At 28.4% G+C, this 14,954-nt stretch overlaps 1 protein-coding gene across 8 annotated transcripts; it reads right to left on the bottom strand.

The window, feature by feature from the left end:
- Positions 1-169: 169 nt before the first annotated feature.
- On the bottom strand, positions 170-13,633 carry LOC136080656 (uncharacterized). 8 transcript variants are annotated; one of them, XR_010638582.1, is made up of 8 exons: positions 13,129-13,633; positions 7,499-11,285; positions 7,180-7,392; positions 6,887-7,103; positions 5,300-5,746; positions 4,960-5,178; positions 3,986-4,145; positions 3,538-3,752 (listed from the first exon to the last, which is right to left on the bottom strand). XR_010638582.1 is itself a non-coding variant. In XM_065797589.1 (7 exons), the coding sequence occupies exons 5-7, from the start codon at positions 5,167-5,169 to the stop codon at positions 1,752-1,754; spliced, it is 744 nt and encodes a 247-aa protein (XP_065653661.1). In that variant the 5' UTR covers positions 5,170-5,178; positions 5,300-5,746; positions 6,887-7,392; positions 7,499-11,285; positions 13,129-13,622; the 3' UTR covers positions 170-1,751. The 8 variants fall into 8 exon arrangements, 4 of the variants coding, with proteins under 4 accessions (XP_065653661.1, XP_065653663.1, XP_065653660.1 ...); XR_010638583.1 differs by having other exon boundaries at positions 4,960-5,192; positions 13,129-13,615; XM_065797589.1 differs by lacking the exons at positions 3,538-3,752; positions 3,986-4,145 and adding exons at positions 170-2,116; positions 2,219-2,387 and having other exon boundaries at positions 6,887-7,392; positions 13,129-13,622.
- Positions 13,634-14,954: the final 1,321 nt, after the last annotated feature.

The raw sequence follows: 14,954 nt of genomic DNA on the forward strand, positions 1-14,954 counted from the left end.
TAGACAAATTAGTTAATAAATCAAGTCATTTTAAAGCATAATAATGTATAATTTTTTTAAATAAACTACAACAAAATCTTTATAAATAAATGTTAAAAAAAATTTTATATAAAATTTTATATAAACTTTAAACAATGAAGAAAAGGAAAAGCTATAAAATAAATTTTTCTCTGCATTTTTTAAAGATTGACAACTGATTAACTTTAATAAGCATTTTTTAAAGATTGACGATAACGGAAAATATGAATATTGTTCTGACAACTGATTAACTTTGAAAACATTAAGTTTTGATGACTCACATGGATAGCTGTAAAAATTTTTCATCGTTTTAAAAATGCGACAAATGATAATTATTCCATCATGCTCAATAATATTGCAAAGTCAATAATATTGCAAATTACGATAACTTTTCCATCATTTAATAAAGCGCATCTGTTTGCATTCTCAGTGGAAAAAAAACAACCAGCAAAATTAAGTTGTTTATACTGTATTCCTGTAAAGGTAAGGGTTGGACCTTGGTGGTGAGTTTTACACAATGAAGGTTTTAATGATGGCGGTTCATCTGAAAAAACAAAACTTTGCTCAGATAAACGCTGACGCAATTGTCTGAGTGGAAATCGGCCAGTTCTTACCATTTTTTTTAGTGAACCAAGCATGTTTTCAAATGGGAATGCACTATAATTATCAAGAGCACCAAAAAACCTAACATCATCACATATATGAATAAGACTATGCATAGTGTAACTTAATAAACTATCACCATACAAACTTGAGAGTTCCTTAACAAAAATTTTTAACAGTTTTTCAGCATAATTACAATAATTATTAGAAGTATCTAGATTTGCTAGTATTGAAATAGCAACATTTAAAAGCATAAAATGATGGTATATATTCGACGGTAAGTGATTTCTTAAAACAACCGGACCAACATAACATAAAAAAAGTCTAAATTCAGTGGCTTTCCATCGACTTATTTCTTTAAGAGACCGTGGTTTTCTGGAAAACTCACAAGGAATACAATTTACCAAGCTAATCATATTATTAGATATAGTATCAGCATTTCCGACACTTATTTTAACATTTAGTGAGCCACAAAACCAATACAATAACAATTTTTGAGTCGCGCCAAGGCATACAAGATGCATATATTCCAAAGGAAATTGAGAAACATGTCCAATATTAAGCTCCAGAAGTGATGATATAATATTCTTTTGATGATGCTGTTTTTGTTGACGATTAATAAATGAGGTATCTGTTCACTTTTCTGCATTAAATTCTGGAAATGTAACTCTTCTTTCAACATATTCTCCAACTTGAATACACCTTTCGCATCCATAATAGCCATTGTGGCTTGTTATACCTTTAACAAATGCCCGAGCAGGTGCATCGCATATAAAAGCATTCACAGCTATGGTAAAAAAGGAACCTGCTGCTACAAATCCATAATCCTTAAGTTTTTTAACCTCTGCAACGAAATCAGATAAAAAAACTTCCGCTGTAATTGGTTTACTATTTCCACAAAACAAGCTAACTACAAAAGGTTTATAGGTAGTTCTATCATAATTTACTGAACAAAGTATTGGCCAAAATTGCTTTGCAGAACTTTTAAATAGTGGCAATCCATCAATGCTAAACTGAAGTTTCAAACAACAGTCTCCACAAGTTGTTACTTTATTTGCACTTTCCAATAATTTTATTAATTGTTTTTCAAGTCCTAAATAAACATATTCACCGCTATTGTTGTGGATATCTTACATTGGGATTATATCAGCAAGCTTCTTAGTTTTTAAAACAGTTCTAGCATCTTTTGGTAAGGAATGATATCGACCTAATATTACTAATAAATCAGATAAAGCAGTATGTCTTATGTTATGCTTTACAGACCAAGTTGCAAGCAAATCCTGTAAACTTTTATTATGCTCGTTTGCATCACCTTCACTTGAACAAGATGGGTAATAGTCATTGCAATCATTCTCATCAGATGAACTCAATTGAGAGAAAGAACCATTAGTAAATTTAACATTATTTGTATCTCCCTCGAAACCAATAGCTTTGTTTTTACATCGATCATCAACAATTTCAAAATCTATAACTTCGCTCTTGTCTACCAAATATTCTAAATAATTTGATATATAAAGTATAAAAATCGTTATATAATATACTAAAATAACTTTTCACTGTTAATGTAAGAATGAGCAAATATACTATGTATGCTTACTCTCAATGCTGCTAGAGCAAGGTAAACTATCATTTTGTTGCAAGTCTTGCAATTTTATTTGCAAGCTACTATTTGGAGTTTCTAATTCTTCTAAATGCTTCTTAACATTTCTTCTGATAAAGTTTGATCGAGCTGCATATCTATTGGCTTTTTTTTGTTTAAACATTATCTAAACAATAAAAAAATAGAAAAATTTTGTGATATAATTTAGATTAGGGGCCGTCCATATAATACGTACACAGTAAAACCACTGATTTAGGACACCCCCTTTGCACGCTCTTGAATGTTTTTAACTACCCCCTCGGCATACATACGCATTATTTATACAAAATTAAGACCCCCTCCCCTCCTTCACCAACGCATGAATATTGCAAAACATTAACAATAACAACAAAACTTTTCTCTCTTAATTATTTATAAAGAAATTTAAAAAACAGTTGTGAAAAAAAAAATTAATTTTTTTTTTTTTTTACACTTGTGAAATCAATGTTTTTATAAAAAATCAAGAAAAAAAAAATCAAAAGAAAGAATAAAATCTTTAGGAGAAAGAGAGAAAGAGAGATAGTCAAACCACGTACATACTCACTCTTTTTAACACCCCTCTCTCGCTTATACGCAATTGTAAGTTTTTTTTAAAAAAAATTTTGTACGCATTCGTACAAAACTTTTCTAAATTTTCATTTTTGAATTATGCCTCAAAAAACATTGTCAAGATGACACTACCATTTCGATCATTAAAATACCCCCTAATTATGAATATTGCTCAATTTACATGTAGTTTAAAGTTCTCTAAATTTTCTTTTTGTATTTGATATCTAAATCTGCTATGCAATGTACCAAATTTCAGGTTGTTACATCATTCAGATCATTAAAGATTGCTATATATTAAAAAAATAGCTGAGTCAGCATAAATAACAACTGGGAGGTGTTGAGGGTTCCTAATTTAAAATTAAACTTTTATTAAAAACTGTTTTAGCTGATCTGACACCAACCTAAAACAGGCATATTATGAACTTCAAATTAGAAAAACCAAGAATCAGCAATTATTGCCAACCTTAGTTTTTCTAATTCGCAAGGTTGTATGTATATGTGTATATTGTATATGTGTATATTGTATATGTGTATATTGTATGTGCGTATATTGTATGTGTGTATACTGTATATGTGTATGTACTTTTTAATTTTTAGTTAAAAAAGCATAGAATTTATGCAAAAAAATTTTGATAATAATTTTTATATGAAGCAATTATTATATTAAAAATTTTCATATTGTTTCTAAAATAGCTCGTAAAAGAAAGAAAAAATCTGAAAGACAAATAAACAGTAAACAAATAATTTTGTATCATTTCTTATATTTCATTAGGCTGTTGAGTATCCAACACATTTGCCTCAAGTTCAACTTCATCACCACTGCTTTTGCAGATACTACGTTTTTTTCTGCCTCCATCTCGATCTACAGCTTGTGCTAGAAAACTGCTAATTTTCATTTTGATTTTGGCTTCCGTCGAATCAGGAAACTGTTTCATAACAGCAGCTACAAACAAGCATAAAGTTTTTTATTACATGATCAAAGCCAAAAACATGTCAACATAAAATTTATTTTAAAGTTTAATTTCAAGTACATTCTAATACAAAATAGAGATTGACATCATTTAGAATCAAAAATTTAAAGTATTTAGAACCAAGCCAATCATAATTGAAGACGACACACTCCGCTACCAAGATATAATAGATAATATATAAATAAAAAAGAAAAACTTCAATAACCTATTACAGCTTCGTAACATTTCAGTTTTACAAAAGATTTCTTTCCTTTTCGACCTTGTCCTGAATATAATAAACTAAGAGACTTTGAAAATAAACAATTTATAACATCTCTTGTCATTTGATTGCAACTAATGCCACCAACAGAAGCCAAACGATTTTTCTATTATATTCATTAAAAAAAATTTATAATCAGATTGAAAAAACCTGTTAAATCTTTTACTAATATAATATATATATATATATATATATATATATATATATATATATATATATATATATATATATATATATATATATATATATATATATATATATATATAAATCGAGAATATTTTTTGCACAACACATATATTTATTCCATAACATGTTGGACAAAAGTAAACCATAAAATGCAAGACCAGATTAATAATATTTTTCTTTCTTTAAATTAAAAGATAGCAAGCCCAATCCCAATCCATAATCACCCTGCCACAACCCTTTGATGTGTTATTAACTCCCGCTTTTTCCCCTAAATAAGTTGATGCGTGTAATACTCCTTGCATGTTCTCCCTATATCAATCAATATATAATGAAAACAGCATAAAACATTAAATATATAATAATAAAAACCTTATGGCTTGAAAAAACAAAAAAACATTCAGATCTATAAAGTTGAGTTTTTCTGGGTTTTTTAAATAACAATAAAACTTAATTAGTTTCCGCAATTATAACTTTAGTCTAACATGAAATGTTGATGTTGTGGTAAGAATCCTTGAAGAAATATTTTTTTGGCGTATATATATAGAGTTACTCCTCTATCAACTGAGGGTTTGGAATAGGGCAGTGATAAGTTAGATTTATTTATTTTTCTTTTTTTTTTTTAAATAAACCGTATTTAAAATCTAAATATGCTATATCAGATGTTTTACTATTACTACTTCAAATTTTATGTTATTTAAATTCAAAATTTGAATAAAATAATGCTATAATTTTACCAGTGACTCCAACATGCCTTTGTTGCAGAGAGTTTCCTTCAGCAAAACAAGGTCATCATCTGTTAGTAGCGGTAACTGATTCCACCGATTTATATCAGGCTTAACTGTCATTCCAATTGCAGAATTGTTACTAATTGACGCAACTTGTGTTTCAATTCGCTCCAAACGATTGAGTATTTTTTTCATGTCATATTGGATAGAAACAAACATATCTAAACACTTTTTTTCAAATGCTTTAAATATATAATAATTGTTAAAAACTTTACCAAAATTACTCTCATAACACTAATAGAAAAATATATACAAACATAAGTTTAAATAAAATTTTTAATACAATTACTTAAAAATCTTCTGTCTTCCAATAAATAGGATTGATTTTCGCTTTCTCCATATTCTTAATTTGACACCTTTGATTGATTTGAGCTTGTTTGTGGATGTCTAATAATAGGCAATAAAGTTGTTGCACTTAAGGATGACTTTTGTAAAAATAAATTTGAGCTGATAGGATAACTATTGTGGGTATTATCAACTAAAATAGGTTTTTTGGTTAGTTTTAGTTTTGATTTAGCTTGTAAATTTATTTTATTTATTGTAACAGGTTGTTTTGGTGACAATGAAGCTAAAGAACTTCCTTCATCACTGGCATCATCACATACCCCAGCATCACAAACAACTGATTTATCAATTTTAATTTTTTTTCGTGCTGAACTTGCCTCACTATCACTGATATCTACACTTGAGGTATACAATAGTTTATCCATCATTGATGAGGCAACATTAAAATCATCTAGAATAATTTAAAGAAATATAAACAACATAAAAAAATATTATAAAATGTACATACATAATTTATTTGTATTTTAAAAAAGCAATAACAAAATTATTAAAATAATCTGCTTAAATATACTTGATCCTTCAAGTATACGCTAATCATATGTAAAACTTGCCCTTTTAATTTTATGTATTTGTCAAACTTGTTGACATTAAAATGCCATTATTGATATTCGATAAAAATACGCATGGATACAAATATGTCAGTCAATAATAGTGGGGGCTCTAAGCATAAAAATAGTTCAAATTGTGATACCAGCATAAAACTTGGCAAAATTGTTGTTAATAACTATACAAATTAATATAGAAAAGGACCCCATTTGTCAATGTCTTAGGTTTTGAGTTATGGAGTCTTCTATATTTTAGTGAAATGGGCTTAAAGAATTTCATTTTATAAAGAGGGGGTATTAAGTATAAATAATTCAAATTGTTATACCAGCTTGAAAATTTCAGGAAATGGTCTAAAAACTAAAAGAATTCAAAAAAATATATATTTTTAGAACCTCGTTCTGAAAATTTTTTTTTTTGGTCCTGGGGCGACCCCCAAGTTCGAACCTCTTTAATTGATATAGTGAGAGCTAATAAGTTCAAATAGTTCAAATTGTTATACCGGTTTAAAACTTTCAGGAAATTCTCTATGATTTAAAAAATTAAAAAAAAAAAAGACTGTTTTAAAAATATTTGTTTGGTCTTGGGGCGACTCCCAAGTCAAAACCCGTTTATTTTATATAGTGGGGGCAATAAGTTTAAATAGTTCAAATTGTGATACACGGTTGAAATTTGTCTAAGAACTAAAAGAATTCAAAAAAAAAAGACACCGTTTTAAGAATATTTCTTTGATCCTAGGGGGACCCCCTAATTGACTGTAAAAAAATATACAATCTTCAAAACTGACTATATAAGGTTGAATTAAAAGCAGAATTTAAAGGAGAATCAACTTCAAGTAAACAAATATATCATATTATGTAGAAGAATAAGGCTAAAGATATAAAATAAAATTAGGATGGATAACAGATTTATTCTATGGATGAATATATATTGGATTTGAACAAAACTAGTTTTTTGAGGTTAGCTCAAATTTCTTCTAAACACTGACCAGAACACTCGCATAACTCCGTGCAGCTTAATCCTGAACGTTTACATTTGCATTGTATTCCGCAACTTTTCTTGCATCTACATTTTATCAATTCAACGCATGATTATGATGCCTCTGGTAGAGCCATCCATAAAGGTGTCATTGCGTTATTTATTTTCTTCCAACCCCATTTACCGGTAAAATCCGTTGTGGCACCAAGGATTTTCCCCATATTATACTAAATAAATATTTAAACATAAAAGTTTTTTATTGGAATTTATTTTATACCTCCATTTAACTATTAAAAAAAATACCTTCCTTGAAATACAGCTCTTTTCAAATGCTAAAAAAGTGCATCTTTTGTTGGTGGTAACCCCTCTCTCTGCCGTGACTTTTTAGTTAAAAGCATTCTTCTGCATATGGCGAGGTCATTAGTGGAACTTGTCTTATCGTAAAGTAAAATAACGTAGCACTCAAACTGCAGAAATACATCAGTTGAAATAACTCTAGTATTTGGAGATGACAAGCTAAATAATAAAAAAAAGAGCAGTCTACAAAAACGCATTTTTAAAATTTAAGCAGCTTGCAAATCTAAAATTATTGCCTTTTTATAACTATATAAACATAAGTTACCTGCAAAATGCTCTTGTAATTTCTTCGTCTCCATTGTTCCAGAGATTCCAAGCAAGTTTTTTACCCCGCCCTGCAAAGAACAACACGGTATCACAGCCAGTGAATGCAAACCACAATGAAACAGCTTGTGCTTTTTCATCTAAATTTTGAGCATAATAATGTATGGGAAGCCAACATTTCAGTTTTCCAACTCCAAACTTTATCCAAAGTTGCTTGATACCCGTTAATTGTTTAAAAACGGAAATTGAGATTGCAACAATATCTGTGTCAACTGTCTGAATACAAACAATTTGGTGCCATAGCAAAATCCGAGTGTCAGCTTCCTCGTGGTTACAAGGTGAAATAGATTTTTCGTTAAAATATTTGGAGTTAGATAAAACAGTTTCATCACACGTTGTTACTAAAAGTAAGTCAAATGTTTCTGATTCAACTCCAATTTTTCCAAATAGGAGTTGAATCAGAAACACACACTCTTACTCTATTACCACGACTATCCCTGGTCTGGGTTTTTAAACTACATTTAAAATAACGGTCAAACACAATGTCAATCCTTTGTATTTCTTTATGTTTTGCTGATGAGATATTAATTATTTTGTCTCAAAATTCAATTTCTGAATACTCCTTGAATGTCTTCGAATTTACAGGATGAAATATATGAGCAATTGCTCCTCCATCTAAGATTTTTCCAGTGATACCTTCAGGAGTAGTCAAAGAAGGTGCCGAATATTCTTCAAGGCATTTAAGATAACCCGATTTATTAGTTTTTCGGAGTTTGCCGTATTCAGATATTGCTGGTGGATAAGCATGATTTTCATGTCGAAAAAAATCATATAAATCTCCATCTCTATGTTGAGATGCAACATAAAGTGATGCGAACATTTTACATTCTTCTTTGAGCATTACTGTTTCTAACCTTCCTTTTTGAGTGGCAAGGATTTTTTTCTCTCTAAACAAGCATAAGTTATTTTTGGGGATTGTCTTGTATATTGAATCTCTTCCAATTGTTAAACAATTCTGAATATAACATTTAGATGACTCAATACCCATTTGCTTAGCTTTTCTTACGGATGCTCTAGCTTCTGCATCAAGTAATGTCTTTGTTGATAAATTCATGAGAATGCCTTCTTCTACTAAAAAGGGATTTCCGAAATCTTTTATAACTTCAATAAACTCTGATACATGTTCATTATAATTTTTTTCAAAGACAGGTGTATCTTCGTGATGATTTTTCTCATTGTCATCTTTTTCTTCTCCAAATCTTTCTAGAAGTTCAGCAAGTAGTGGTTCACACACCATCACTTCATCAACGCACTTGGGTTATCTAAAATGCCGATCGAGCCACCATTTCCCTTTCTGATCTTAATGTTTTGTTCATGGGCTTGATCTGCAGCCATAGACGAAAAAGGGCGTCTTGTCTTTTGAAACGCGAAAAAACCTTTGCAGAACTCGGTGTAAACCTCAGGGTGTCTATGAGGTAGCATCTTCATGTCAGAAAGAAAAATTGGAAGCCATCTAGAGTAGTGCGTGTGATCTAAAGCAAACATCCAAGGAATAACTTGTTCCAAATCACTGACAAACATATTGAAATTTCCCATTCTGAAACTCTTAACAAGCAACAAGACTATTGCTTGTAACTCCATAGCAGTAAAACAATAGTTAAATTGGGTGTATGCTGTTCTTTGTTGTTGGATCCACAGTTCAAAGGAAATTGTAGATAACTTTTCGAATGCTTCAGTCAAAAGTGAGTATAAACCAGCTAATGAAACTTGAGCTGCATACCTGGAGCGTTTTACTTTTCGACCAGTTAGTATAGATTCAGCTCGACCAGAAGTTGTTATACCGGCTTTAGCTATGGCATCACACCAACCACTGCCTTCTAACCAATCTCCAACCAAAGATAATGAGGCCATTTCTATGTGCAACCCGCCCATCACCATTAATAATTTATCTTCACCATATAGTTCCGGGTAGTGCCACTGAACTTGTTTACCTAATGCATACACTGGTTGGTCAGCGGTTATTATGGGGACTTGATCTGGGTTGATTTTTGCTAAAACTTTTTTAACTATTTTAAAAGTTTGTCTAACCATAGATGTCGAGTTGATAGATTCATTAATAAGTGGCAATAAAACGGAAGTATGTTTTGTTTTCTGGTTATCTTTTACTGTCTTCGAATGAAAAGCTGCTCAAGATATTTTTGCTGTTTCTTCCCCTTCTGATTTTTTCTGTAAAACTTTAAATACAGCTGTCAACCATTCTCTTGATTCACTTAGAGCGCCAAAGTTTTCGAACTGGTTGAAATTGATTGTTTGTAATGGATATTCTACAGAATGGTCTTTAGTAGGCTCTATTGTAGTGTAATACGATGATAACTCCAAAATATTTTTAGTAACTTTTCCCGAAAAATCATAATCAAACTTCTTTATAACTAATTCTACTTCAGCATGTTGAAATATGGATATCGATGTTCCTTGAAAAGATTTGGTAGCTGTACTAGAAGATGGGTTGTGATCAATGTTATCGATTGCTGCAGTTGTAAAAACATTTTTGATAAGTGAAGGAGGACACACAATATTATTATCATTGTAGAGTTTACATAGTTGATTGGTAATTGTGGTTTTAATGGCATCAACTCTTGTTTGAGGTACACTAACTCCAAACTTTGCTAAACTATTTACAATGTCTTTCTTTCTTGTTTTGGAATGTATATTTAAACCAACATATAATGGAAAAGGTGGAATTCTATCTTTTTTATGACGTTTATATTTTCCTTCTTGTTTGGTTGGAACTTTGTTTTTTAAACAATTGTAAAATATGAGTTGAGAAATAGTAGATGCAACTTTACTATGTGTTGAATCAATGTTAACATATTTTACTTCTTTTCCATATAACACCATTCTAACAAAGCTTTTTAATGTGTTTGGGATTAGTTCACTATCTAAATTATTCAAAAATATTGGAATATTATCAGTATTTAGGACTTTAAAAATTTGGTTTTGCAAAATAGTTGCTGCTTTTACCAAACAGAAACCCTCTTCCTCGTTTGTTAAATAACAAGCATCAGAAATAGCAGTTCCCAGGTTTGCCTTAAATGTCAGCAAAACTTCTCTACCTTTTTTAAATTCTCCTAACTCTGGTACTAGGTTTAAAATTTTTTCTTATAGTCTTGTTTTGTTTTCACATTTTGAATTTATATCATAACTCTTTAAACGATTGCAAAATAATTGGTATAGTCCTGAAAGTTGAAACACAGGAATAGTTGATTCATCTTTATAGCACTGATAGATATATTCCACTATCTCTCCTAGGACAATCCCGTAAACAATGTTGTTTTCACTTTTAATTACTGGTTGGTCTTTCTGTAACAAACGCAAGCGGTTATATAAGTGGCTAAGACACGCTTTATGATAATGAGCCTCAGTAGCTACCAGATCACCTTCACTCAGCTTTGCAAGTAATTTAGCATCTGATAGAAGTTCAGCACAACTGCGAACCTTCTTATCTAGTTCAAAAGTCATCACTTGACTTAGATTTTTATCATCCACCTTCTCACACAAGGAACAATTTTCTTGATAGTTGTTGGCCTGAAATTTTGACCTTGTACCATGGCTAGGGATTGGTAGTTCTTCTGTCATGTCTAATGTTTTTCTTCGTTTAGATGCTCTCTGGTAGTGATAGTTATCAAAATTTGTATAACATTTTTTGTGATATACCGCATTGTTGTTGCAAAGCTGTTGCAGCAAATCTTCGCATTGGAGTCTGGAAGTTAAATCAGCTGATAAACTACCTGTATAAAATAAATCTCAATTTTCAGCAAAATATTACTCACTAGTTTCTTTGAATAATATAAAAAAGATATGGGGCATTAAAAAAAGACAAAATTTTGCAAAAGAGTAACAAAACGAAAGTCTGCTTCAATACTTGGGAAAGTATGAAAGCAAACCATGATTATACCTAAAACCAACTAACCTATCCTCTCTCAAAAACAAATGTCAAAAAAGATGTATTTATTTTATAGCAATATAAAAAATATATTGCTATAAAATAAATATATTGCTATAAAATAAATGTATTGCTATAAAATAAATGTATTGCTATAAAATAAATGTATTGCTATAAAATAAATATATTGCTATAAAATAAATATATTTCTATAAAATAAATATATTGCTATAAAATAAATTTATTGCTATAAAATAAATATATTGCTATAAAATAAATGTATTGCTATAAAATAAATGTATTGCTATAAAATAAATATATTGCTATAAAATAAATGTATTGCTATAAAATAAATGTATTGCTATAAAATAAATGTATTGCTATAAAATAAATGTATTGCTATAAAATAAATATATTGCTATAAAATAAATATATTGCTATAAAATAAATGTATTGCTATAAAATAAATGTATTGCTATAAAATAAATGTATTGCTATAAAATAAATATATTGCTATAAAATAAATATATTGCTATAAAATAAATATATTGCTATAAAATAAATATATTGCTATAAAATAAATATATTGCTATAAAATAAATATATTGCTATAAAATAAATGTATTGCTATAAAATAAATGTATTGCTATAAAATAAATATATTGCTATAAAATAAATGTATTGCTATAAAATAAATGTATTGCTATAAAATAAATGTATTGCTATAAAATAAATGTATTGCTATAAAATAAATATATTGCTATAAAATAAATATATTGCTATAAAATAAATGTATTGCTATAAAATAAATGTATTGCTATAAAATAAATATATTGCTATAAAATAAATATATTGCTATAAAATAAATATATTGCTATAAAATAAATATATTGCTAAAAAATAAATATATTACTATAAAATAAATGTATTGCTATAAAATAAATATATAATATATTTATTTTATAGCAATACATTTATTTTATAGTAATATATTTATTTTTTAGCAATATATTTATTTTATAGCAATATATTTATTTTATAGCAATATATTTATTTTATAGCAATATATTTATTTTATAGCAATACATTTATTTTATAGCAATACATTTATTTTATAGCAATATATTTATTTTATAGCAATATATTTATTTTATAGCAATATATTTATTTTATAGCAATATATTTATTTTATAGCAATATATTTATTTTATAGCAATATATTTATTTTATAGCAATATATTTATTTTATAGCAATATATTTATAGCAATATATTTATTTTATAGCAATATATTTATTTTATAGCAATATATTTATTTTATAGCAATATATTTATTTTATAGCAATACATTTATTTTATAGCAATACATTTATTTTATAGCAATATATTTATTTTATAGCAATATATTATATTGCTATAAAATAAATATATTGCTATAAAATAAATGTATTGCTATAAAATAAATGTATTGCTATAAAATAAATATATTGCTATAAAATAAATATATTGCTATAAAATAAATATATTGCTATAAAATAAATATATTGCTATAAATATATTGCTATAAAATAAATATATTGCTATAAAATAAATATATTGCTATAAAATAAATATATTGCTATAAAATAAATATATTGCTATAAAATAAATATATTGCTATAAAATAAATATATTGCTATAAAATCAAACCCATTTCTTTGAACTTCTCTAGATTACCAAGTAATGTCTTATAACCAGTGTCTCTTGGTAGCTTTTTGGATTTAGAAGGATTAAAAATGTCGCAACTATTTGATGATAGCTCTTGACATATGAAGCATTTAACCCACTCAATAGCATTATTTGTTGTTGTTGGTAATTCATAATAAGTTGCAGCATTTACAAATTTAAAACTCTTCTGAGACATTTATTATTAAATTTTAAGAGCTATTCTGTTATATTGATTTATACAGGTCTCACTTATTTTGAATAAATATAGTAAAATAACAGTAAAAGACATCTAAAAGTAGCAAGCTTTATTGTCGTCAATAAATGCTAGTAAATAGTTTAAAATTTTAAAATTTTAAAAACAAACATATCACTCTCTTTGGTAAACTATAATTGCTACGGAAATACCAAAAAACCTAAAGCATGAGGTTTATGCTCATTAAAGTTACTTATTTTGAAAGATACATTTTTTTAAGTACAAAAAACGACTAAAAAAAAACATTATTTGTTTACATACAATGTTTGCACTAACCTAAACAATTTATAATATTTTGTTCATTTTCAAACTTTTACAGTACGACCACGCGCATAATTTCTGTCTTTATTTCAAGCCGATTTTACACTATAAAATGAAGTTTTTTAAGTCCATTTCTAAAAAAAAAATCTCTACAACTCAAAACCTAAGACATTTACAATTGGGGTCCTTTTCTAAATCAATTTGTATAGTTATTAACAACAGTTTCGCCAAGTTTCATGCTGGTATCACATTTTGAACTATTTTGCAAAATATTTATGCTTAGAGCCCCCACTATAATAACTTTCCAATATTTTATCGCCATTATCGGCCAAATATATATTACAACAATATTGACACAAAAATATTGGCGCATTATTGGCTAACTATATTGTATGTCAATATTAGCGCAATATGGTTTAAAAATATTGGCGATATATCGGATATCTTGGCCGATATTGGCCAACATACCCAATATTCCGCCAATATTGCGCCAATATTGTTTGCTACTTGGGCATGCACTTGTGGAATTGCGATGAAACTGGTTTCAATGGTGACAAAGGTGATGCAAAAGTAATTACCAGAAGAGTTGCAAAGTTTCCACTAGTATTAACTGGAAATAAAGAAAAAATAAACTACACTGTTCTTAACTATGTTAATGCTGACGTAATCCTTCTACTGCCTTTTGTTATTTACAAATCAAAGAATCGACTTTATGATGATTGGATTAAAGGAGACCCACCAAGCACATTTTACACTGCATCACTATCTGGTTGGATGGAAAGTAAATAATTTTTCCAGTGGCTCGATGAAATGTTTATTCCTCACATTCAGAAAATTGGTCAACATATTTTACTTTTGAATGGCCACAGCACACACGTGTCATTAAGTATAGAGTATAGCCTTAAAGTGTAAAGAAAACAATATAAACTAACTTGCATTCCCGCACATTCATCTCACATTCTGCAGCCTCTTGATGTTGGTATATTTTGCCATGTCAAAGATGTTTAGCGTGATATTTTAAGAAAATTTTATGCTAAAAGTGGTTTTAGCAATTTGTCCAAAAAAATTTTTTAAAGTCTCTTTGCGCAGTTATAAAGAAGAAACAAAACTCGTACTTAAATTATTGCTAGCTTTGAATACACTGGGCTCTTTCCATTAAATCAAAACAACATTGAAAAATTACAATAAAAAATACAAATTTGTCAAACTTTTAATAACACCTTAATAACATCATCATCCGTTACAAAATCACCACGCAGCCCAAGGTCTTTTTTAAATTTAACTTCTCACGAAG

The sequence above is a fragment of the Hydra vulgaris genome, chromosome 05 (genome assembly GCF_038396675.1).
Source record: "Hydra vulgaris chromosome 05, alternate assembly HydraT2T_AEP".
Lineage (NCBI taxonomy): Eukaryota > Metazoa > Cnidaria > Hydrozoa > Anthoathecata > Hydridae > Hydra > Hydra vulgaris.